The 26,938-nt window shown below is 44.7% G+C and overlaps 1 protein-coding gene and 2 long non-coding RNA genes across 13 annotated transcripts in view; all 3 read right to left on the bottom strand.

The window, feature by feature from the left end:
- Positions 1 to 1,316, bottom strand: part of LOC133226035 (uncharacterized) — an 8,032-nt gene extending 6,716 nt beyond the window's left edge. The window contains exon 1 of the long non-coding RNA XR_009729368.1: positions 1 to 1,316. This exon is cut by the window's left edge and continues 418 nt beyond it. This is a non-coding gene — a long non-coding RNA (uncharacterized LOC133226035).
- Positions 1,317 to 4,665: 3,349 nt separating this feature from the next.
- Positions 4,666 to 6,687, bottom strand: LOC133225920 (uncharacterized). 2 transcript variants are annotated; one of them, XR_009729318.1, is made up of 3 exons: positions 6,503 to 6,687; positions 5,036 to 5,193; positions 4,666 to 4,913 (listed from the first exon to the last, which is right to left on the bottom strand). It is a non-coding gene; the product is annotated as an uncharacterized LOC133225920 (long non-coding RNA). The 2 variants fall into 2 exon arrangements; XR_009729319.1 differs by lacking the exon at positions 6,503 to 6,687 and adding an exon at positions 6,333 to 6,409.
- Positions 6,688 to 25,006: 18,319 nt separating this feature from the next.
- The window catches only part of ZNF644 (zinc finger protein 644), an 81,225-nt gene continuing 79,293 nt past the window's right edge, over positions 25,007 to 26,938 (bottom strand). For all 10 annotated transcript variants that reach the window (XM_061379135.1, XM_061379133.1, XM_061379141.1 and 7 more), the window contains one exon: positions 25,007 to 26,844. In XM_061379135.1, coding sequence (XP_061235119.1) covers positions 26,652 to 26,844 — 193 coding nt within the window. In that variant the 3' untranslated portion in view covers positions 25,007 to 26,651. The remainder of the gene's footprint in view (positions 26,845 to 26,938) is intronic.

Below are 26,938 nucleotides of genomic sequence, written 5' to 3'. Positions count from 1 at the left end.
CAATTTAATTCTGCAGTTGCTTCTGTTTAAAGAGTGTTTGGGGCGAATTGTTTCTTTTGTTTATGATCAAGCAAACGAGCTCTGGTAATCTTATGTTTTATCTCCCTAACATATGGAAAAGCTATTTATCCCAGCCAATCACAATAAAGCGAAGAAAACCCCATTTTATGGAAAGGTATATATCACAAGTTTGTTCATCATTAAAGATATGATTACCAGTGAAAACCCTCCGAAAGTGGCACATTTATGATTCCGGGAACAGATGGGGACATCCATTTTCCTTGCAAATACTTTTGAAATTGCTCTACTGGTAGCAGTATAAAAATGATATACAGATGCCAGTGCCAACGAAGCCGGGACAAGAGGTCCAGATTTACACAGTAAAAGCTTCACATGCGCTCTGTCAGCTTTGATTGATCTGTGCTATACCTCAGAAACTTGTTGACTGGGAAAGGAAACAGGGCAAATAATTCACCGCAACAAGGCAGATAATTCACCCGGCCAACCGCTCCGCGCCGCTTCCCCGGGCGGTGACATACGAGTCCTCATGCCGCACAAAGAAGCATCATTCTCCGGCGTGAGCAGCGGCCGGTGTCACGGGGAAAGAAGGGGGAGAAGAGAAAGGGGGAGGAAAAGAGCGAGGGAGAGGTGGGAGCAGAGCACACAAAAGGAGAGACGAGAAAGGAGAAGTTGCTCCTGGGTAATGGGCACAGCCCATCTACCTTTTCCGCGCGGAGCCCAGGCCGAGCCATTGAGCCCCAATTGTCATTATCATATTGATTAAGTTCATCAGAGAGCAATTTTAGGTTTAACGCCAGCGGACTGGGAGAGGGAGCAAAGAATTATCTAAGAAAAGCACAACATTCTTACCGCAGGGACGTTTCCCTGTTCCAGTTCATTGAGGGAGTTGATTAAGTTTAAATGAAGCAGACACTGGATAAAAGTAAGGGTATTGACCACTGGGCAGCGCGGCCCGCGCTTGAAAAGGCCTGATACATGCAGAAAAGCAAGATTTGCTAAATGCTCTAATCTTCAATCAAATCTTACATCAATACAGACAAAGTTTGGTAATGAGAGATTCAATGAAGCATGCGGGAGAAAGAATTAATCCTCTTGGTCTAAACTGGGTTCAACTTTGAAGCCTGCTCCGAAGGAAAGACAGTTATCTAAATGCTAAATAAGAAACTTATTGTACTTTTCATGGCATGCTAATCTTTTGTCTATTTCATCTCTATTATTTGTATGCTCATAGGCGGCAGTTGTCATGGTGATTATATCAAACCACTTCTGTGCAGATGCCTGCGAGGAACCAGGGCCTCCCTCCAGCCCTCCGCCGGGGCCAGCCCGGCCCTTCCCTCCCTTCCGCGCCAGAGCTCCGCAACCGCTCACGGCCCTGCCGCTCGGGCGGGGCTGAAATCGGCTCCCCGGCTCCGGCAGCGTTTGGACGGCACCGGCACCCTCCTCTTTTCCCTGTCCCCCCGCATCACCCAAACCGGCGCACCATGACGAGATGCTTTTTTTTTCTCCCTTCCTTCTTTCTCTCTCTCCCATTTTTTTTTTTTTTTTTTTTTGAGGTTGCCTTGATAAGCTTTTGATGTCACAAATCAAACACTCGCCAGGAGGTAGATAATGGGGAGTGTGATCTCCTCTATTTGTACATAGACAGCGTTTTTGCACCGTCGCTGCCTAGAACCGGTGTCAGACTCCCCGGGCTTTGCTGGACTCTGCCCATTGCCCCCGGCCTGGGGAGCCCAGCATCGAAATGGGAGTGGGGGAGTGGGATCCACAGGCAGCCGCCGCTCCCCCGGGCTCGGGCAGCCCCTGAGAAGGGGAATTAAGATTCATGATATGCAAATGCCGAGGTGAGCGCAGACAACTGATTGCGACAGGTTTGGAGGGAAAGAAGAAAGCGGGATGGGGAGAGAAAGAGCCCGATGGTGATCATTTATGTATTTATTTATTTACTTACTTACTTACTCTTAACCGCACGTCGTTAACACTCGCAGGCAGCCACCGGTAGCAGGCACCGGGCTCTGGCCCACGGGCAGCGCTGCGGGGCAGGCTGGGGGTGGGAGGGAAGCGGCAGCCCCAGTACCCCGCGGCTCAACGGAGCTATCGGGATGAGGGCTGTAAATCCGCACGCTGTCCATCAGACATCCTAATCTCTCCCCCTGCGGTACCCAGGGGTTTTGGCACAGCTCCGAAGGGGAGACAGGCGGCACAAATAGGTGGGTGCGAGAAAGAAGGGGCCTTCCCCCGGCTTGCTCCTGAGACATCATAATCTGAGCGCACAAGGGTGGCACCCGGGCTTTTATGTCTTTTACAAAAGTTGCCAAATTAAGGCCGGATTAGGGCTCCCTTCAGGATTTGTGGGCTCTTTAGAGGCTGGGAGCTGCCCATATAGCCCTCCAGTGCTTATGAAAAGCTTAAAAAGTAATAAAAGGGGGAGTGATCCCGAGAGAAAGTAACATGTATAACTCTTATTAAAGGAGCAGCGAGCGGGGCTGTGAACTTGAATAACTGTTTGAACTTTAATTTGTTCATTAACAGGATTTGCCCCTGACTGTGAATGTTATTACTTCTCTTAAAAGCGAGGTGCAAATGCAAAGCCATAATGAAAGAGCCTGGCAAAAAGTTAAACGCCTCGTAATTACACCAGCCTCATTGAAAACTTGAGGTAATAGAAACATGAGGAAGACGGGAGCCGGGCTGACGGGCTTCCAGCGCCCCAGCCTCGGGCAGAGCGGTCAGATCCGGGCCTCGGTTCCCATCCTTGGGGACTCCCGACAGCTCGCTACAGTCCAGTGCCAAACGTGGGTGCTTGAACAAGTTTAAAACACCTTTACAGCATAAAAAAAAGGGGGCGGGGGGGCGGGGAGGGGGAATCCATGTTTTCCTGAGTGGGGGAAGCTTGGTTTATCCTCCAAGTGTTGTAAGTGAAACACGGCGTCTGAAGCCTGATATAATCTGCATGTTTGTATCCTAAACAGGGCACATTAACTGCTCTTTCCCCATCACAACGACAGCAGATAAAACTCTGGAGAACCGGAATAAAACAAACTACTGCTCCTCTCAGAAGGTATATGACTTTGTACCGATGCTTTTGCCAGTTAGCTCCGCGCTGTCTGCCGTTTCATCTGTCACTTATCGCTTTCCCGGGCTTGTCAACTGCGGCTTTTATAGATTCGCTTGTGATCTGCATCCTTCCTCAACAGGAACATGCAGCCAGGTCGCAATTAAATATACAGATACACGAGCTGTTAGCAAGGCTTCACCCTCCCATCCGGAGCGATGATTGCCCTGTCACTTCTTCTTTAGACTTAAACCGCCTTAAAACTCTCCGCTGGAGCGCAGGGTTTGTGAGCTGGGCGCTTGCTTTTGTCCGCCTCCCTCTTCCCAGCGACGGCTTCTTTGAGGTATTAACTCCAGAAGCTCTTTCTCTCCCGGGGGCCCTGAGCCCGCACCGCCCCACAGCCCTCCCCGGGGCCGGGCGGGCTCAGTAACGCACCGGGTATCCAGGGCAAGGCCCGAGCCCGCCGGTGCAGCGGCATCACCTCCCGACTGCACTTCCCAGTGCAGGGCGGAAACGGAGACATCGCATCGAGCCGGGTCCTGCAGCCCTGTGTCAGAGCAGAGGAAAAGCAAGAAGGGACTTCTTAAAAAGAGGGAGTGAAAACTTCTCTACTGCTTTAACACGCTTTCCTGCTTCTACAGCGGCATGCACATTGGGGAAGTTACGTTATCGTAACACTATCAACTCGAAACGTTTCAGTTACACCACTATAAATAAAGATATGACCCATTTTCTAGACCTAATGATTTTCTTCTTATATTCTTTTCAGCATCATTAAACTCATCAGAAAACAAACAAACAAACAGTGTCTCCTCCTCCCTCCCCCCTTTAATCCAATTGGTATTCAGGGGAAAAAACCCCATCATGTTACTCACAAAGTAATTACATTTCTTCATCCCTACTCGTCCATTCCAGCACTGCCACCCCAGGGAAGACCTGCAAAACCAGCAAGGCCCAGTTACCACCTGAGAAGCAATGAATGCAGCCTGGCCTTGACCAAGAAGACATCAGGCAGGAAGGGGATAGGTAGCACTTTCTGTTCTTAACTCATCAGAATCGTTGTTCTAACCCGGAACTGGAAAGAAGCTTTGTAAAATTACCAAGTCCCAAGACAGCAGATCTTAGACAGATCACACCTTCCTCTGAAGCCAAAGATGAAGCACAGGGGGAGCGAGTTTCCTGCAAGGAACAGGACAAACATGCCTACATTTGGTGCCACATCAGGTGCCCTTTGGCTCCATCTCACAGAAACTCTGCCCACAGCAACAGGATGGTTATCCTTAACAGTGTCCCTGAATCAGCTCCAGCCTTACCACCAAGCAGAAACAGCGTTTCTGGCAATTGCTGCCATGTAAGAGTGAACCCAAGCTACTCTGTGGTTATTTAGACACAAAAGTGTCCTGAGAACATGATCCTTACCATGGTCTTGGTCTTCTAATGACGATGCACCAGTACAGGCTGTTCTGCTTACATAGCTGTGCTGTGACAGTGCTTGCAGGATCAGGGCAGGAACTACTAACTAGGTTGCCAGTTTCCCTCCATCTAACCCCTAATGATTGCTTTAGATTTGAAGAGAATTTGATATAGCACAGATAAATTACATCCAAGGCTTCATCAGACATGGATTAAATTGTTCAGCTTCACTGAGTGGACTCGATTACCTGCAAAATTGGAGCTGGACAGCACCTTCATGTGAGCACTGCAAGCCTACCTATTTCTGCTGGAGCCATCCCCGGAGATCCACGGGATGAAGGCCACTGAGGCTGCTCAGAAAGCAACTCGTTATGGGAAACAGGAAAGCAAAACCCTCGGCAGCTCATGGGCCCCGAGGATGTGTCACCTGGTGGTCAAGAGCACATAAGAGTCAGAAAAGATCTTTACAAATATGAGCAGGCACTTATTTAGTTCACAGGAGGCATTTGTTCCTCTTATGGGGGGGGGGGGGTGGGGGGGGCTGCTTACCACTCCTAGCAGGGCCCCGTGAGGACTGCTGAGTTAGGCCACAGGATTGTGTCACTAGAACAAAGGAGGGGTTTGCTTCAGCTACAGCTTCTCCAGGCCAGGGGTGGTTTATGGTACACCTTCAAGCTTCTGCTCCAGCACATCTCTGGTACCCTCACCTTTGAAGACAACAGCAGTTTTGCTTTAAGTATACATTGGCAGATCAATCCTTTATGTATTTCTGATAATATAATTCATGTGATCCGACCTGCAAGATATAGGGATTGTAACACTGATAATTCAGCATTTTACACAGCACATGCTGCTGCTGCGAGCTAACCCCAACTTCAGAGTTGATAACTCCCAACATCATCGCTTTGAAGCACTGGAATGGTGTGATGGCAATCTACTGACTGAGCTAGAACGTATCTCTCAAAATAAGCATATAAATACCATACAGTGCACCTGAAGTTGATTTATTAAATAGTCACGAGTTAAAGTCCTGATATATTAGCAAAAATAACTAGACCTTTAAAGCCAAGAAGCCCTTAGGTTATAGTGAAAATCACTGATGTAGGAAAAGCTTCTCTTTCGATGATAGTGCAATCACACACACACAAAAATACCACCAAAACGTTTCTCCTTTCCTGGGATAAAAAATAAAAGCTATTTTGCAGCAGCTGCATGAAATGTTTCCTAGCGAAGTGTATGCATTTTAACTTTCGGTTGCTGGCGACTGAACTTCATTTTGCTGCGTGAAACCACCTGGCTCTTCACAGAGATGCTACTGCTGCTAACGAACCCAAGCCCGGCGTCCTCCAGTGGGGTCCCGCAGGGAAGGGGAGAGAGCCTCTTGTGAGGGAGCTGCTCTGGAGCGTCTCCGTCCCTTCCTCCTGTTTTGCTTCCCAGGAAACGGGGAGACGGAGCCAGGGAACGGATGCGTTTTTCCCGCGGAGCTCGGCGGGGCTGCCCGGCCCACACCGGCGCTGTCCCTCGGCGGTGCAGCACTACCCGGGGGTACCCGCGGGGACCCGCATCACCGCGCTGCGGATTTACCCCAGCACCCGCCCCAAATACAGCTCCTGTTTGTCAACTGATTTATTTCTAAATACAACTACTAACGCGCTCGGTTGTACCATTAAAAATAACATGGTTTTAATGGGAAAAAGCCGGGACCGCAGCCTGCAGATGACGGCAGCAGCGCGGCTGTACCTGCGGTTATGTCCGCGGTCATCCGGGACCCCGGTCTAGCGCAGACAGAGATATTCATCTGTATTTGGTCGGCATAATGATATAGATGGCTATATGATTATCAAACCTTCGCAGCAGTTCCCGGAGGGGGAGCCTCGCCTCAGCGCCGAGCAGCGGAGCGGTGAAGGGCCCGGCCGCGGTGTGGCGGGCAGAAGGCCCGGCTCCGGTACACGGGCAGGGCAATGCGGGGCCGGGCAAGGTATCAGTATCGATATCGCTACCGGTATCGGCGCTTACGGTGCCGCTGCTCGGCCCTGCCGAGGACGCGGAACTGCCGCCGCGCGGGAGCGGCGCCCTCTGGCGGCAGCGGGAGGAGGAGCAGCCGTGCGCGCCCCCGCCATGCCCGGGTCCCGATGAGGAGGACCCGTGCTCAACCCCAAAGTCCTCCCGATGGGTGCCGCTTGTGCCGCGCCGTCCTGAGGCCGAAGCCATCAATTCACCTCCAGGGGAGGGGGAATCGGGTCCGGGAGGTGCGTCCGATACCCGGGATGGCACCGCGTCCGCCGAGCGCTCCCGGCCCGGGCCCGCCGCCTGGCTCGGCTCTGCCCGAGCAGGGAGCCACCCGCTTCCTCTCCCTCCCTCCCTCATCAAGAGCCCAATTTTGTCATTTGGAAACACTAATTATCTAATCACGCCACGCTGCCGAGCGTACTTGTCTGCCCAATTAGCTAGGACAATTATTAAGATTCGGAGGCCTAATTATGTCTCAATTTAATGCTGGCAAACTCACGGATAGAGCAGTAATTAAAATCCTCTCCTTGCCTTTGCCTTTAGGGCAGCGGCTGATGAGGACCTGTCAGGGGCTGCGCTGCACCGAACCAGCCAAGCGGATTGTGCAACATGACCCCGCATTGTTAAGTGTGTCAACATATTAACCTGAATTCCCTTCAGCTCCCATAATCGCATCGGGTAGGAGGAAGAAAAGGGGCTAAAACATGAAGCATTTTATTAAAAAAACATAAATTCTTTTTAATTAATGCTGTAAGAGATCTGACGCCGCTTGAGCTACCAAATGCTGCGAGTCATATAAGGCTGGTGCTTCTAATTACCCAGCAAAGGAGGGTTTGCTCTTCTCTGTTAGAAAGGCTTCCCTCTCCTCTCATTTAAAGAAAACGATCTTTCTTTTGGGTAGTGTGTTTTTTAAAAGCCAGCTAGTTGGCTCCCAGTGATGAAGTTGATTACCAGCTTTTTGTTTGATGATGGGACACAAGTGAATATTGACTTGCGCGAGAATCAAACAGACGACCGGAGGCGTAAATAAAACGGTCAGGATTTAACACTTGAAAGAAGTTGATAAAGTTGAAAATTAAAAATCATAATATTGGGATAATTTCTAAATATTTATTTTTTTGCGCAGCTCTCAAGTTTGATGGGAAGTCAGCGCCGAAACACCAACCAGAACCAGAGTTACCCCAGTGGCTACTTTCCTGCTCCCATCATGAATGAGGAGCCCTGAGCCCAGCATCCCCCAGTGATGACCACTGCAGGAAGAAGGCTGGTCCTGCTGGATTTACCAGCAGAAACATTCCCCTCTAGCATGTCCCTTTTGGGCTGGAAAAACACAGCACCGAGTAAGGTGGTTCCTTCATCTCCAGTTAGTGAGTTCTTCAGTGTCTGAGACTATGGAAACAAGCCTTAATTCCTGGAGCAGGGAAGGAAAGGAGGGAGAGACAGGGCCTCATCTCCCACTGTGCGTGCCCTACATCTTGGCAATGGCCCTGCTCCCAGCCTCCTCAGATGGCAAACCAAAGTGCAAATCTGTGTTCTGGCTTGTTCCAGTGGCTGTCAGCGTGTTTTCCTCTTGTCAGCAGCAATTGACTGGTCAGGTTCACCCTTGTACAGCGATTGTAACAGCTCATTGACAGACTAGTGACCCAGCCGGACCCGATAATGGAAAACTATTGATTTCTGTGGGCTCAGCAGATCTAAAATGAATGCCCAATATAATGTCATCAGCTGTCTTGGACTCAGATATCCTTTAACTTGTCTAAAGAGACCAAGTATCAGAGACGCGCTGCCTACCCTGACAATCTACTTGATAAAAATAATGCCGGATACAAACAAACATCAAAGTGGCCTCTCTCAGTCACCCCCTCACAAGCAACAAGCAATGAATGCCTGGGTAAAGGCTAAGAAACCACAGCCTAGATGTGGCCAGGACTCCAACTGTCCCTTCAACTGAGGAGGCCCATGACAGGCCCTCCAGGTTTTAAAGACAGAAGAATAAGCACGTAGGGGAGTGACACTGAACTCTGCACCCATCCACCAGCCTCCAGAGAGCACATAAGGCAGGAGGCAGAAAGGCTGCTTGCCATAAGCAATACCAGATATGAGTTTAAACAGCAAGAGAAACAAGTGTGGCAGCGTCTGGGGAAATGCTTAACTTTGTGGGATAAAGCAGTAGTTCAAACATTGACTGTTTTGGTCTTCAGGAGCCAAAGCATGGCTTGTGCTTCCCAAGTAGATCATCCCACCTGTATGAAGCAGCTGTCACTTCTGTGTCCCTGTGGCTGACGGACAGGGCTCAAACCTCACTGACACTTAGGCACATCAGGAAGTCAGTGGGACATTTACTAGTGCAAGATCTATACGAATCACAATTAGCCTGGTGCTGGTTTTCTGTGGGATACCAAGCACTTGCTGGAGAAGTTTCACTGTGCCCCAACCTCCTTTGGTAGGGCTTGGAGCCTTCCAGAGCTTATTAACCAGGTTTCCTATAAGGAAAAGAGAGGAGGAGGAGAAAACAGAGGTACCTACCCTGGCAGATGCCAGCGCACATTTAATTCAAGCTCTAATACCAGTGGAGATTTGAATAGCTTTGTGATCCCCATGAAAAAACTCAAGTGACCTTGGGGAAATATTCCTTTTAATTATGAACAATTGGTCAGCTCTACCACAAAGATACCAGCCCTTCTTGAATGTGTTCTCATCTTTTGCAGCCTTCTGCTCAGTGCCTTCTCCCCATACGTGTCTCGTACCCCTCGCATCATTGTTCTGTCCATGACATGCACACTCATGTATTGTATTGCCTTTGCCTTCCCCTGACAACAGGCCCAGCACTGTGATGTGCTACATACACTCATCAAGAGGGAATGACTGCATGGATTACGTTAACTTGACTGCAGCTGAAGACATTTCAGTTTCTCCATGCATTTCCTACACATTTCCTTGGCTCCCTCTCCTGCAGATGGCTCTGAACCCACCTCCCTCCACTCAAGCTTTTACTTCTAGTTCAATTTCCATATGTTGCTTTCAAGCATTTCTCTTCTTGGCATCCCCTCAAGGCCTTATCCTGTGAGAGTGAGTATGCCGCACCACAGCAAGGCTGTGAGAATTGGTCATTCCGCTTTGGGTTTTGCTTTTTTAATGATCATCTTGCATTAAATGAAATGTAAACTCTTGCAGCCATTGCTTTGTTTATCCAAAACAACCCTTCCAAACATTTCCCATTAGCTAGAATGAGGAGCTGAAATCCCTCCTATCCCTCTCACGGAACTGTCACAGAAGAGTCTTTCAAAGCAACAGAACCTCTCGGGTGATGTTCAAACCCAGATGTCTTATCCCTGGAGAGGCTCACTTCAGTCATTAGCTCTTCTTCCTGCCCATTTCTTGGAATCCCAAATCTTGTGTTAAGCCAAGCGTAGATAACATCTCCACGCTATTCCCTGCCTAAGTACAATGAACATGTTCAGGCCTTTGGATAGCAAGTTCCTGAGGCAGGGATTATGCTCTGTAGTATTACTGTTGTCATATTTTCCCTGTTGTAATGTTCCATGTACATTTATGTCATTTATAAAATACAATTAACAGGCATATTGGAATCCACAATGGCCCGAAGAAGGGAATAATAGAAGTAGAGTAACCATGTACATTTGCTTCCTACAACGACGCAGGCTGTGGTGACCCACTCCCAACCAGCAGGTAAGTAGTAGAAAAGAAACACAAGCCTGAGTATTCAAAAAGTATGGCAAAGCTGCCCATAGTTCCCTCTCACTTAGCAGAGACTTCCCAACAGGGTTCAGCTTCTCTCTGCCTGAAGATGTGGACCCCCTCTGTCCTCACATCACACCTCGCCTCCTTCCAGTGAGTACCAACAACTAAGGCTTAGCACTGCTACAACCTGCTGGCTCACCCAGTCACCAAGACAGCATTCAAACACAGCCATCCAAAATGAAACGCTGGAAGGCTTGTACCAAGTCATTATTCTTCCCTGAGAGAAACCACTCTGACTTGTATGTAACTGCACTTCCCAAACATATGCACCGTGGGACTCGCTGCCCCTTGTTTTCAGTGAAAGGCATCAGTGGAAGACAGACTGCCACATTTTTACTAGTTTCTAAATCAATGTAAATATGTATGTTATAGCATTCCATATTTCAATAGTGTGTGCACATACCTGCCTACTCTCAGGTCCGAGCCTCTTGTATCACCTCAGCGTGTGTACAGTGTGTACAACGCTGCTGTACTGGGAGTTATTGTAACTGGGATGATTGTAGTTCACCAGTATGGGCTGAGATTTTATAGGCAATTGTCCTCTGACAAAGCCCAAGTTGTGGGTTTTAACATTTACAAATAGGTTTGTGCAAATAACTGATTCTGCTGTAAAGCAACTGAATAAAACTAAAATGAACAAAATAACCATGTTGAGAGAATCTGAAACATTTTCCAGTTTCCTTTACTGAAACAGAACAAATCCCCTTAATTTTGCAGTGAAGAAAGTGCTTTGTTTCATCCAAAATGTTGCATTTTGGGCACTTGCAACACAAAATGCCCCCTAACCCACAAAGGAAATAAGAGGTTGGATTCTCCACAGCTGCTGTCATTCCCTTTTTATCCACTAACCCAGTAATTAGGGCAGTGACCCAGGATGTGGGAGATCCATGTTCAATCCCTTCTCTGCCTGGAGGGATTTGAACCTCCATCTCTGAGGAGAGAATTAGAGCTGTGGTGCCGGGGGGCCCTTCTCTGCTGTCTCCCCTGGACAGGTACTTTGTGTACACACTATGTGTGACTCAGATGCCCCATGTCACCCTGGCACTGCCCAGTTCTCAGCATTACTCCCCTACCTCTGCTCCCCAATGATGCTGCATGCCAGGTGGAGGGGTTTCAGAAGCTTAGATGACTCTCAGGTGCGCTGAATGTTTAAGGTACATCCATGACCAGATCACAGAGGTGATCCCAGGTCTGGGTATCGATCCCCCAAGGCAAAATGTGGGTCCTCCTTCCTATATACGTATCACAATGCCAGGGCTTTCCCTGAGGAAGTAAGCAATATGCTTATAAGAGGGAAAAAAGGTCTAGTTCAGATAAAAATTGTATTTCTCTAAGCTGAAATTTCTTCCCACTTTTCTAACCACACTTTGCCACACTTTTCAATTACCCCCTAAAGATTTTTTGTCTATTATTGCAAATTGCCTGGCATGTTAGGAAGAACTGATGTTAAGAAGGATTTCCTAATACGAACGTACTACTTTCTTGGTCTCTATTTTGTACCTTTCTACCATAATTAGTTTCATAAGCAGCTTACCTTAGCCCAGGAATTAGTTGTACCATACTGAGTATAGAACTGAACATGTCAAACCTTCAGCCTTGTGCATAGCTTTGCACACAGCAGCTCATTTGCATAATTTTCCTATCACCAGTGAGATCAGCCCACGTCCTTATTTTTAATTAGGAAATTTGGGCACCTCAGTGCTACATTGTTGCCAATTTTTAAACTACTTTCATTATTTTAATAATGCTATTTAAAATTATTTTCTAGCCCATATTTTTATTTAAAAGAATGAACTCCTTTACTCAGCATTTGCTCTCTTGTTTCTAGAAGGTAGATGAATTGCCTGGCACTTCTCACGAGTGGACTCTGATTACCGAGAAGTCCACCATTTCTCGGTATTCCACAACCCTTTATTAGGGCTGACCTCTGGGGGCTCTCCAGACAAGTGGCCACATGAAGTCACAGTCAGAGAAGGGAATTCACCCGCCCAAGTGTGAGGAGGACTCCTTTGTAATGAACATTAAAAACCTCTCTACTTTCATCTTGCTTTAAGAGCCTCTAGCACAGCGTATTTACAGAATAATAAAACAGGGCTTCAGGCCTTTTCTGCTCATACATCAGTAACAGGATTCTCATGTCAGACTCATGTGCTCTGTACATGGTATAATTTACTGTGTTTTGCTTCTCAAAGCTAATAGTCTCAAATACAACTAAATGAAATAAATCTTCTGATACTGTTCTCAAACAAAGAGTTAAATCCCCAGGCACAAAACTGGCTGAGAATTTCCCTGTGACCACTTCTGTCACCTCCTCTACCCATGAGATAACCAGTCCCCACTGGCATGCCACTTGTGCGACTCCTTTATTGTTACCTAGGACAAACCATCATTCTGATTATTACTACTTATTTGAATTACCAAGACGAAACTTCAAATGAAATCCCTATTACCAAAAGCTATGCAGGTACAAAACTAAGAAGCTTCACTTCTCAAAGAGCTAATACTCTAAAGAGACAGGAGGTGGGAGGAAGGAGCAGGGCATCCACAAGCACAGTCATCAGAACCGACTGTGCGCACAAATCAAGGGAAACCACTGCTTCCAGAATTAGCTTTGCCTCTCCTTTGCACTGATTTTAGAAATGATAACAAACCTGGAGTTACTGGAGTTAGAAATGAAAACAGGGAATGAACGGCTTGTTCTGGGGAATAACATGAATTGCAATCCATCAAGGTAACCTTAGACCTTCATCTGGAAAGTAATAAACATCTGGGATTTTTATACCCACTTCAGTCAGTGGGAAAATGGTGCTGTAAATTATCTGTATTTCACGGGCATGTGTGAATGGGCGTGTAAGTGTGTGTATCTAGAGGTATGCTCATTGTTCCATTTAATTTTTGTATCAATCAAAAATACATTAGATGGTACAGAAAAAGAAACAGCCTTTCTTCTCATGGTATTTTTAATCTGCAACTGTGCAAGAAAGGGAAAAAAACCCCAAGGTCTCATGCTACTCTGAGTCATAAGGAAAGTGAGGGGGGTTTGTAATGAACGCTCACAAACAGATCCAGAAGGGAAGGAAAGCCATGCTCATCCCACTCCCTTACATCTCCACCAGTTATCCCAAATGCAGTTTTGATGTGATTCAGGATCATCACCCAGGAGTCCATCCACAGAATTATGGGCAATGCATTAGTGTGGTCCTATGGGCATCCTGCTTTGAAGCAAAGCATAAAATGTTAGTGCTTTCATTGGCTAGTGACAATCCCTGCTAAGAACTCCCCTATTCCTATCCCCACAAGGGGCACTCTTAATTTAGTCTCACTTGCAGCACCAGATGCTCTAATTACATCACCCTGATCTTCTATGAGGTGTATAGGAGGAACAAATGCTACCCCTATAACAGTAAAAAGTAGTATTTTTAATCTCATCCATGATGGTTTCATTTCAAAGCTCAAGAATCATCCATTATAGCAGGCCCATTTTATGTTTTCGCATGGCCCAAGAGCCTCAGTGAGGAACTCCTGAGCTGTATTCACTTGAATCTGTTTACAGAAAGTCCCAGGCACATAAGGCCATGAACATTTCTTGCCCATCTGCTTCATAAATTTTTCTGTAAGGGTTATTGCGGACCACATGGAATGAGTTATAGGTGGTCAGCTGTTGCCTTGTGGTTTTGCTGCAGTTGTTGCTCAGTGTGCTGCAGGTAAGAGCCCATATCTGCATCAGCCTGCTGATACAGCCTCTGTCCCAATGGAACTGTTAGATCCAGCATCCGGATTACTGTATCAGCAGCATCTTAATGATTCATCTACACTGGTTATATAGAGGTGCAGGAAAGGATATTGAAGTCTGTAAGTTATTTTATTGGAACATTATAGAAACCAGATGTTTTCCCCTTAATCATGATGGCATGTTTAAACAAAACCCAGGACAATTAGAAACCCAATGCCCCAGGGACTGATTACCTATCCCTGACAATTCCCAAGCTTCTCCTTTTTTGTTCTCAGAGTTGATATTTTATCATTGCCTGTCTCCATCCTTTGGAGTATAGTGAAAACTTCTAAAATGCAGTTCTCTACCAACCTGCTTTAAGAACAGCAGCAGTAACATCCAACGTGATGAGTGACTGTTCAGCAATATCTGAACATCTCAGTCATACACAGAGAGACAGAAAGCCCGTTATCTCCATCAGCTGAGACACACAGCTCTAACACACTCAGCATCAGCCCTCTTTATTTACTCCAGGTCATACACAGTAGAACTCAGAGCTAATCTGATTCCTGTCTTGATGCTACTCATTTCAGAATATCCATTGTGCTTGAAAATCAACATATAAGCCCAGTGAAATACAGGTTAAAGGAAAAAGAACAACTCAAATGAGGAAAACAAGCTCACATTCTCAGCAGCATCATGGCCACCCAGGCTCCACATTTGTTCCAGAACACTTCATTTCACAAACAGGATTTGGGGCAAACAAGAGAAGGACAAAGAAGACGGGGGTACCCTCTGCTCCACAAGCATCATCAGCCTTGTGGAACTTCAAGTTCTTGTCTCTGCTCTGCCTGCTATTGCCTTAACAAAGGGGAATATGTAGGTAGCCCTTAAGTGTGGGCATTGCTGAGGCTTTTAACCATTGATCCCACTGGACCAATTCACTTCCCAAATTTCTTCATCATCAGAATGTTACCTGTGACTAATTACCTTCAGGAATTTCACATGGTGAAAACTTCCGCTGCATCAGCCCAAGCAGGGCAGGAAACATCTTCTTTTTACCTTTCTTGAGCTGTGAACAAGCAATAGAAGACACAAGTCAAATGTATTTGGATGGAATAACTGTGCTCAGAACTGAGTATTCACAGAAGAGCTGGTAAGACCTTTCTAGAGAGCTCCAGCATTAGCTAGCATGTATTTTACTGACACGTTCAGGCATTCCTCTCTGTTCAGGTGAAGTGTTAAGATTTCTGCAACTCAAGTATCTCATTTGCCTTCAAATTGTGCCTTTTGTCCCTGTAGTTTGTCCTTTACATGGGTGAGCAATCCAAAATCCACCTACTTCTTGAAAACAAACCAAACCCCCCCCAAAACCCCAAACAAAACCAAAACCCCAACGAACCCCAACAACAACCACCCCAAACCCACAACCTTCATTTAAATAATTAAATTGGAATTAAAACTACTTGACTTATAGAAGCTGTTTATAGAATTATGTCTGTAAAGCATCCAGTTACTTGTTCACTTCACAGAATAATTTTGGCTACCAAAACTGCATGGCCCAAACAGAGCCTTACAAATACAGGCTATGCATTTATGCAAGGAAAAGAAAAAAGGCCAATTTTAAGCATGGTGCTGTCAGAGGGAGGGAGGTGTAAGTGGACAATTCCCATTAGAGCCAAGACAAGGCTTGACACTAAAAGCAGAGAGAAAAGTGACTGAGATCCACTCCCAAAGAAGTTGCTTCCTGGAAGGCAGCTTGGGCTGACTCAGCAGGAGCTGCCCTGCCTGCTGTTAGTGGTAGTCTCTGAGTACCAGCGAAAGGCATATAGATCCATTATGCTTTAAAGGACAGCAAAAACTACACCAGACTTAGAGAACATTTAGTAGATGGCACAGGAAGTTTGGAAGTGGAAGCAAATAAACTGCCCCCCATTAGTTATGCACTGATGAGAAGAAACCAGACACCAAAAATACCAGAGTTAAAATACGGGCAACAGTAAAATAAAGGCCCTTAAAAGCAGAAGTACTCTTCAAAATGGAAGCTGTGGAGGAAAGAAAGCCTAGCTCATGTGTCCTTGCCATCACTGGGCTTCTGCAACTGTGCTATACCTTCCTTGAGCCAGAGTGCAGTGCTCTGCCACAGCCCACGCTGCCCAGCACATCCCTCACCCATTGCACTTGTGAGCAGTGATACACGTGAAGATTTATAGGCATGTGTCCAGAACACACTATATCTTAGGCTTTAATCTCTTTTAAATTACATACTCCCACATGAGACAGAATTAAGGCTGTATTCACGCTTTTGTTACAAGATGCTGTGCCTACATTACAGCAAGTTCAGTGAGTCCCACTGGACTCCATGTCCCTCACTGCACTGCACTTGTGGCTGAGCCAGATGGCTGGGGTGGAAGCCTCTTCAGGAACACATCTCTATAGAGGAAGATGTCACACTGCACTGGGTGACCGGGCTCTCACTGAATGCAACTCCGTCACGGTAATTAAATCACATTAAAGCTTGCTTTTATTACATACCCCCTTGTGATTTTGCCTGACTACATTCTAATTACCAGCCTTGCTGCAGCACACCCGGGTTCCACAGCTCATTCCCCCTCCTGTTTTATGGGAAATGACTTACCTTGCACAATCCTAATGAAAATACTGCAGTGAGATAATTCTCTCCTTTTTATCTTGCATTTCCCATTCTATAGTGTGTAAGCCATGTTTTGCATGGGAGAAAACAAAATGTTCAGGCTTACAGGCTTTGTTAGAAGCAGCAGATACATCTGTTAAGGCTCCCCAAAGTAGTTTAATCACATCTGCTATTTTCTTACCTAATACCTGATCTTGAAGCAAAGATACATTTTTCCATGTCAGATGCACCAGTTTCTCAAAGATGCTACATTTGGCACTTCTTATTCTCCTCCTATTAACTTCTCAAGTAGAGTATTTTAAAGCAGCTGCATTTCACCAACATACTAGTATACTTACTATCATAACAGTAAAATTATACTTTTTACTTGAATATACCAGAAAATACTTACACTAGTAGCTTCTGAGCAATGTTTCTAGCAGTAGGCACAATTCCTCTCGCCTATCCAGTGAGCTCCTAGCACTAATTAGGTCATCTGAACGTTAACTGAGTACTCCAAAATTGCTGAAGGAGTAGGATGTGGCTTCATTTGGTGTGTCCCCAGCACCACCCTTGGCCATGGTTTGTTTTCCAGTTACAGCACTAACTGTACCTAAACACAATGAAGCCATTTTCAGTCTGTTAAAGTAGGGAAGACATCTGAAATCTGGAAGATGACAGCAAGATAAGTACCTACTGCTTCAAAAGATACTAAAACAAAAGACACTAAATCTGGCTGCCACAGTAGCAGGTATCATCCACATCTAGGCTGCAGATACTCTCATGTAACATACCTGCTGCTTTCAACTCCTAAGGTAACATGAAGGAAATGCAGTAGGAACCATCATACAACTTCCACAGCCAGCACACACAACATGTTACATCAGGAGAACTGAAAAGCATGGCTTCTCCCTCTTCTTCCCATTCCTTGGGGGAATTCTGTGCCAGCTGCTGCATATTGCAGTGAATTACAGAAACCTGTAGGCTGCTGATTTTGTTTGCTGCTGGCAGTGGAGGGGGCTACTCATGTACTCTTGGCTCATTTCTACACCTAGACCTGAAATTACAATTTCCTAAGAATTTCACGTTATCTACTGCATTCACCACTTACTAGTAAATGTGCTAGGATTCTCCAATGTGTTTTTACCAGTTTTTAACAGACATCCATGCTTTGCATTGCTCAAAGAAGCTGACCAGCTGCTTCTTAACAAAAATCATTCAAGCAAATGCTCCATTTTCTAAATACTTACATGGTTTCAGAAAAGCTGTCAGGAAAAAAACAACCCACCACCAAAAAACCAAAGAATAAAAAAAAAAAAAAAAAAAAAAAAGGAAAACCCAAAAGAAAGCAAGCAAAGCAAAGGCAGGAATCCATGTTTACGCAGAGAAACCAGAAAGAGGGTACAAAATGTTCCCTTTCCCAGATGGGCTCATGCCCATGGGCTGCAGCAGGAGATGAGGGAGTTGCAGAGCACCAAGTACATCGGGTTTTTCAGAGTACTCTAGGTCCAGGTGGATGTGGAAGGCACTGCCCATGAGCTCCCAAGAGCAAAGTCATCACCAGTCCTGGGCTGGTACCAACTCTATAACCTGGGACTTGTGTTCTGTACAATTCTTCTTCCAAAAACCTAAACATCTCCTCCGCCCGCATCAGTTAAGTACAGGCAGCCGCTGCCTCCATATAAAACAAATCAGAAATCAGGCCATTAGCTATGCTTTTAAGAATACTAAACAGTACTCTGTGTTCACAGTGATATAGCTTATGGGACTTTCCAAAAAAGCTTAATCACTGGTAGCCAGAGGTAAAATAAAGTCCTAGAGAACAAGAGAGATGAAAAACGGAGAAGAAAAAGCAAATGTGGATATAAGCAAAAATCGAGGAAAAAGGAAAACAGACCAAGCTAGGAATGAAGATAATGAAAATGGTCAGGTTAGCAGCCCAGTGAGACGCGGCTAAGTACCGTCCCCAGATGGGAACTGGGGCCTGAGGGCAAAGAAATGAGTTTGGGATCCTGGAAGAACACTCACATTCTGGGTCAAGGTCTTTAGTCATTCATTAGCACTCATGGTCAGCTGCAGCCAGAGAACACTGAGCTTAGTATTGGAGGTTATTTCAATAAGAAGAGGATGTTATCAAATGATGGATGAAAAATAGTGAAGCGATTGTTTTGGAGGCAGTGAATGGTAATTCCTGCATGAACAGAACCTAGAGTATTCAGAGCTCAGCATCGAATTTGTCACTGAGGCCACATGTGAGAAGAGCAGCTAAAGTTCCTTCATGATTGGACCAAATGCCTATGAATTTGTATGTAGCACTTAAAAAGCACCAGTAAATGTACTCCAGATAGCAAAGGGAATGGTACACTTTCAACACAAGAAATGGGATTTAAAACCTCTTTTCCCTGTTACTACCCATTTCTTTAACAGTTTGAGGTTAACGTATTCCTTGGCTGCTCAGCTAAGGATAATATTTGCCCTAACCTCCCCTGTGCCAGGAACCCAAATGCACCCCTGAAGATTTGGAGGCACAGCAAATGCAGCCATCAGCAGGATTCCAGAGACTACAAAAACAAGTGCCAACCTCAGGCTTATACTGTCTTCTCCTGTTTGCAGTTTCTGTTTCAACCTATGGGGTTTTTGTTCATTTGTTTGCTTAAAAAAACTCATTTTTTCCCTGCTGCTTTATCCAAATAAGGCTCTTTTCTTTCTCCTACTTTCACACAATTGTTTTATTCAGACAAGAGACAGATGAAAGTATAATTTCTTGTCAGCAAGACTTGTACCTGGATGACATGGAATTCCTTATTTGGTTAAAACACAGGTTAATGGTGTTGGCTTGCTTGCTGCTTCGTCAAGTCACTTCTGTTCTGAAGCTGTTTCAAAGAGCACAATGGGATTCAGAGCTTCAGCATTAGTTGCTGCAGCAGTGAGGATGGATTGGAGGAGTTTCACAGAGAGCTACAAACATGATTCACAGCTGCTGCTGGCTTAAAGATACATAAACAGATGTTTAACTGTGAAGTTGCCAGTTTCCCATGATAAGCTGTTTAAGAAGTGGGATATATATTTAGGAATACTCACTATACATGTCATGTAAGCCCAGTTCATGTTGCAGGTCTCTGACACAAAAGCAGAGGGATTACAGAATCATAGGGTTACAGTATCACAGTATGTTAGAGATTGGAAGGGACCTCAAAAGATCATCTAGTCCAATCCCCCTGCCGGAGCAGGAACACCTAGATAAGGTTACACAGGAACGTGTCCAGGCGGGTCTTGAATGTCTCCAAAGAAGGAGATTCCACAACCTCCCTGGGCAGCCTGTTCCAGTGTTCCGTCACCCTCACTGAGAAGCAGTTTCTTCTCAAGTTTAAGTGGAACCTCTTGTGCTCCAATTTGTACCCATTACCCCTTGTCCTTTCATTGTTTGCCACTGAGAAGAGCCTGGCTCCATCCTCATGACACTCCCCCTTTATATATTTATATACACTAATAAGGTCACCCCTCAATTTCCTCTTCTCCAAACTATAGAAACCCAGCTCCCTCAGTCTTTCCTCATCAGGGAGATGCTCCACTCCCTTAATCATCTTAGTTGCCCTGCGCTGGACTCTCTCCAGCAGGTCCCTGTCCTTTTTAAACTGAGGGGCCCAGAACTGGACACAATATTCCAGATGAGGTCTCACCAGGGCCGAGTAGAGGGGAAGGAGGACCTCTCTCGACCTACTAACCACCCCCCTTCTAATACACCCCAGGATGCCATTGGCCTTCTTGGCCACAAGGGCACAGTGTCGGCTCATGGTCACCCTGTCGTCCACCAGGACCCCCAGGTCCCTCTCCCCTACACTGCTCTCTAACAGGTCGTTCCCCAATCTATACTGGAACCTGGGGTTGTTCCTGCCCAGATGCAGGACTCTACACTTTCCCTTGTTATATTTCATCAAGTTATTCCCCGCCCAGCTCTCCAGCCTGTCCAGGTCCCTCTGGATGGCAGCACAGCCTTCTGGCGTGTCGGCCACCCCTCCCAGCTTAGTGTCATCAGCAAACTTGCTGATAGTACACTCAATTCCCTCATCTAAATCGTTGATGAATATATTAAATAATACTGGTCCCAGTACCGACCCTTGAGGCACTCCACTAGATACAGGCCTCCAACTAGACTCCGCCCCATAGACTACAACTCTCTGGCTTCTCTCCTTCAGCCAGTTCACAGTCCACCTCACTACCCAATCATCCAGACCACACTTCCTCAATTTAGCCGCAAGGATGCTGTAGGAGACCGTGTCAAACGCTTTGCTGAAGTCAAGGTAGACCACATCCACCGCTCTACCATCATCCATCCACCGTGTTATTTCCTCATAAAAGGCTACGAGATTGGTCAAGCACGACTTCCCCTTGGTGAAGCCATGTTGGCTGCCCCTCATAACCCTCTCATCCTTGATATGCCTTAAGATGGCACCAAGGATAAGGTGTTCCATCACTTTCCCAGGAATGGAGGTGAGGCTAACCGGTCTATAGTTACCCGGGTCCTCCTTCTTGCCCTTTTTGAAGACAGGAGCCTGAAATTACCTTAAGATCATCTTAAGATCATCTAATTCCAACCCTGAAATCATCTCTTGTTCATACCTCAGACCTTATGAGTTAAAAGTGTACTTTTAGGTGAAGATACAGGACAAAGCCCAGCAGTGCTGCAGGTTATACAACATGTACAGTACAGGCACTTTAGAAGCTGTGAGAAGGCGCCAGGGCTCCCTCTGTTCCCTCACTGGACAGTAAGAGTTGTAATCATGAGGTCTCTGGGCTCACAGTTACCACGGATGCTACTTGCTTGAGTTTTAATTGCGGTAAAAACAGTGTGCCAGGTCTGCACAAGAAAGGTCTTTCAGTGCTTTTATAACAAACTTTGCCTCCCCCTACAGAAAAGCATCCCTACAGGGATGCGTTTACTCCGTTTATTTCTAGCCAAAATAGCAGCATGTCAGCCTTCAGGTAACATGTGCAAACCATCTTCATAACCAGCAATACAGATTCCTCCACCTCCGTTCTGGCAGACTGGGGCTACCTGTGCTTGGGTGCAGCCAGGCGCCAGCTACTTGGACCTCAAGGTTCTTCTACTTGGTACACTTAAATTTTACTAACAAGTTTTATAAAAGGCTGTTAGCTGACCTGCATTAGAATTTTAATCATAGAATAATACAATCAACCAGGTTGGAAAACACCGTTAAGATCATCAAGTCCAACCATTACCCCAGCACTACCAAGGCCACCACTAAACCATGTCACCAGGGGCCTCATCTACATGGGTTTTGAACACTCCCAGGGATGGCGATTCCACCACTAATAGGGGACCAGGGCACTAAAGTTACAGGGATTTCCTACTTTGTTTTTTCAATACAAGTTCATCAGCCTATAGTGCAACTACAAATAAGAATGAGCAGTGCCAGTACATCAACCCTAGTAAGACTGTGTGGAGGGAACGCCCACTCCAGCCCTTGTTTAAACAAGTAAACACCGCCAATATTCTTTCATGCCAGATTTGACCAACCCCTGCATATATGTTCTCTGTGTGTGCCACACCACAGTGGTATGGCAATGATTTCTTTCACGCTGTAGCAGGAGAAGGTGCAGAGCACCAGGCAGGTTGGGTTTTTCCGAGTACTCTGGGTCCAGGAGCACATGGAAGGCACTGTGCAGCTAGCACTGTAGGGACAAACTGCTTCTAATTGGGAAAGGTGGTGAAAAAACTAGATTGTGCAGCTTGAGAAGTGGGAGGACAGGTGCAGATGAGACCTCTGTCATTCGTGGTTTGTCGTCCGATTTGGGCTCCTGTCTTGAGCAACAGCTTCCCTCCCCAGTCCTAATTCTGTTCCCCAGTACTGCAGTGCAAATAGCCTCTTCTCTGCCTCACCTCTGATTTCTCAGAAGGCTACAGCCAACAGACCTGTCCTCTTCGCCTCGCCATGCAACTATTCAGGTTAGGGGGGAAGTCCCCGGGTTAAGCCAGGTGTGCCGTGCAGCTCAGCTCTGAACAACAGGAAGAACACCAAGCAGCCTGCAGTGTTAAAAAGGAACATTTTATTGCAAGAGATTACAGACCTGGCACTATGGCCACATGTTTCCATTACACCAAAATTGCTACCCATGGATCAGGCAACAGCACCTACAAAGCACGGTGGATTGAAGTATCTGAAATCATAATGCAGGCAGGTTTTTTTAGGAATTACCATCCTAACAGGATTTAAAAAACAAAGTCAAAACTATATAAACCAAATTTATTTTAAATATTCAACTGATGTTTAAGTATCCAGGGCATTAACTACTGTGACAAAAAGTGAAAAAGTCTGTTAACAATAGTGCTCAACTAAACAGCCTTTGCACGCAGCCCTTACCACTTAGTTAAAAGAAAGTACTTGATACTTGCTGTTCATTTGCCCCACATTTGTTTTCAGAGTCAGGTAGAAGATTTAGTGAGAAACCCCTCTTTAAAGCACTAATGATACACAAGAAATCCAGAACCACAGCTGGCCCAAAAAAGCACTGGAGTCAAACCAGCTCTGCAGGAAAAGATCTCCCATTCTGTCCCATGATGCTGACCTTTTCAAACTCGGGATGGATGCACTTCTCTGAGCACCAACTCATGACTCACATTCCTCCTGGGATCCACTTACCTCAGAGACCTTGGCGATTTCCCTGAATGTGGCTGAAAAGGCAGGACCTTCGACAGACACATAGGTCAAGCACGGAAAGTCTGCCCAGGACCTAAGCCCGAACTGTTATAATCCCCACCTTCGGCACGTTACATGCTTGCTCTCCCTCCCCAGTGGGTATTGTCTGGTAGTTGCTTTTCCTCCCACAGAGAAGAGTCAGCAGCTCACTTCTGGCATCAGAGCTGGAGATGAGCCCTGGGAATGCAAAAGTTGGATCTATGGGCTGAGCTGGACTGCCTCAACCTGTGGGAGCGGCCCACCTAACACAGTTCACAGAGTGCACAGGAAGCAGTAAGTGCCCAGGGATCTTTGTGAACCAACATCTGTTAAGCACTTGACTCCATCTCCAAGTTTCCACACATACAGCCTAAACACACTACCAAAACTGCTACACCACTGCAGCCTTCATCCCAGAGCAACCTACCTAATGGGAACAAACCAACACTCGTGTTTGTATGTGCAATTCTGTCAGTCCAGTCCTGCGGCCCAGACTGCCACAGAGCCTCTCAAGCCACACATCTCAAAACATGAGATTCGTACCATAAAGCAACTGATTTAATTAACTGGCTTCTACCAGATTATTTAGAATGTCTGTAACTCTGGAAAGGGAGACTTTTTTTTTCCTCCTTGTAGGCAGTGACAGAAGACCTGTATTTCCAAACACCAGAAAACAAGAAAACAGCTCCACAGAGGACTAGAGGCTAAAGAAAGCTCAAGGGTAACTCAACTACCAGTAGTTTTTAAAGACCATTCAGTCCATATCAACCATATATGCAATTAATTTAATAATCAGAAGAGTTCTAGAACTTCTGTATCTACTTAAAATTAGATTGTCAAGGATCTGATGCGAGCCCGCCACTGAAAACTGCTGCTCCTCATCAAAAGAATCTCATTTGGAAAATAATCAGCCCTAAAGCTCCCTGTTCTTCAGACACAACCTTGCATTCTAGTGTTACACAAACCAGCTCACTATTGGGATTTAATGAATTAAGTAACTCAGAATTAACTAGGGTCTTTATCATTATGAACCTAATGGAGATCTTTGCTAACGCGAAATTCCGCATGGTATGGCTTTATCTTACAAGCATGCTTAACAATACTAGATAAATATTATTTGCACTTAATTGATTTATCTGTTAAACAGCCAGAAAATATGGTGCTCTCACAAGCACCTTTTTTGGTGAGAAAGTAAACAAGCACTCTATTAAAGCATTATAAACATTCAAGGTGATTTGATCACTTCCCTCTATCCTGTTTTCACACACTGCTGTTAAACTTCCATTTTCACTGTTTATAAAAGAATCCCACAATCACCCACTGATTTTAAACTTGTGTTAGTCTGCATACACATAATTTGTCTGCAACACACTTCAACATCCCAGTTACCTTTCCTAAAATCTCTAGTTTTTTCTCCAGTACTAATGCAGATCTTCCAGGTAAAAAAAAAAGGGGGGGGAATAAATTTTGACAATAAAGCTAAAATTATGTGTAGCAACTTGTACGGTAAAACATCTGACAGCACTGATTTAATGAAAGCCTTGACAGAGCTCGGATGGCTTTGTCTCAAGACCCTGTCCTGCACAACTGAGCAGTTTCAGTCCATCTATTTCACCAGAATACTCACAAGCCTCGTCTGTTAACTGAGCTGTGCACATACAGGAAGACAGACATTTCCCTTCACATTTTCCACCAATCCAATGTAATGTGTCTGTGAACAAGTCAGTTTATTGCAAGTAAATGTACTTTCAATTAAGATCATGAGAAGACTCTAATCTCAAGCAAGACAAATCAATTTCACAAACTTAATTCACACAATGCAAATAAATGCTTCACATTATAGACATTTAGATTTTCTTTAAACCTTTTTATTTAGAGATTTTTCTGGTAAGGAGATATACCATAGGAAAGCAATTTCACTGGCAGTGAGGTATGTATATACTCTACCAAAATACTCCTCTTGTTTTAACTGCTTTTAGCTTTATTTACATATAAAGAAAATATCAATGCATATCCTTGGCTTAACTACAGTATCTGTTACCCTATATGAGTAAAATGAAATGTTACCTGCATACAAAATTGGTTTGTAGAGGAATCTAATTTGAACAAAAATCATATTCTGAAGACAGTTTAAATGAACAAACACAATTTATCATGACCAAGACACCTGCACCATATTTCCATCCTCACAGCACATTTATTTCAGTAATTCTGTAAGTAGGTCCTTAGCATGAGCATAGTGTTACAGTTTTCATACATATAATCACATCCAAAACAAGCTCTAAATTTTAAGTTGTAAACATTCTCTTCATATGTAGAAACATTTCAACCTGTGTTCGAATTCTCTAAAATGATCAATCTTTTAAACAGAATTATAAATGAAAAGTCTACTCTAACCGTGTAGTGAGCAATGCTTATTAGTACATTTCTACAGTGTTAAATAAAATATTAAGAGAGGCAAACTTCTGTAAGCAAGTCAGACTTTAAGTAAATCATCATAAAGAAACAAACTTGTTAACAAAAAAAAGAAGCGTTGTAATAAAGAAAGTCGGACTGAATTTACTATGTTACAAAAACATAAGGGTAAATACCATCTTTGTTGACAAGTAGGAGGTAGCATGGATGCACCACTTTATTGTCAGTGAGAAATGCAACTGAAGTAAAGAATATTTCCTTACCACAAATTTCCAGTATTATGTACATATTTCTCTTAGAAATTTGTTTAAACAAGTTTCCCTCCACTTTTTTAGTACAAAAAGCCTCATGTGATTTAAAAAAAAACACTTACACACCTAGATAGAATAGTACTAATTGCCCTATTTGAATGAAACAGTCTCTTGAACTATGAAGTACATGATATTTAATGCCCTAAGTTGAGTAAATTGTATTAGCAGTTCTTGGTATTATACAAAACACTACATACATACAAACAAAATATAATAATATCTTATTTTACTATGTAATTCTTTTTTGGAATAAACAGAGCCTTGATTTGGGTAACACTGAAGAGAACACGGATTCTTTGTTTTATTAAAATCTGTCTTTTAAGTACCCATGTGCAACAATTTAAAAATGGCTGTCGTACATGTAATGGTCTTGTATTGATAGTGAACACAGTAACTGACAAAAACATAATAAACCTTAAAAACACGTCTTCCACCCTATATAAAATATAAAGACTACTTACTGTAACTGTTAAGTATTCAATTTCTTTTGATGTTACTGTAATCCACTTCCTCTATTTTTCTGTCTTTAGCATTTATAAACATAATTTAACGTAGCAATTTATTTTAAAAAATGACAAAGTATTTCAAATTTACATCCAATTAAAATTTAAAATGTTTCCTTGTTCTATGATGCTGCTTCTGCCATCAGTAAAGAAAACGAAGTTTCAGTAATTGAAGCAGGTTTTTTAAGTAGTGATGTGACTTCAACCATGCCAGCTCCAGTCCGTGGAAGATTTGCGTTGACAATATGTCGCTGCAAGTGCTTTATCCAGTCTTCTTGAACAGACAAAGGTCCTCGAAAGACCAGACCACAAAACCTATGCAGACATTAAAATTATTCCATCAAGATGTATCTAGCTCTACTGAAAAACTATAAAGACAAGACACTGAGTGGAAAGTCTGAATTTTCTT

The sequence above is a fragment of the Neopsephotus bourkii genome, unplaced genomic scaffold (assembly GCF_033783945.1).
Source record: "Neopsephotus bourkii isolate Nb327-2 ecotype Australia unplaced genomic scaffold, CSIRO-AGI_Nbou_v1 NB_1768, whole genome shotgun sequence".
NCBI lineage: Eukaryota > Metazoa > Chordata > Aves > Psittaciformes > Psittacidae > Neopsephotus > Neopsephotus bourkii.
Note: the sequence above shows the minus strand (reverse complement) of the source record. Positions and strands in the feature narration are given on the sequence as shown.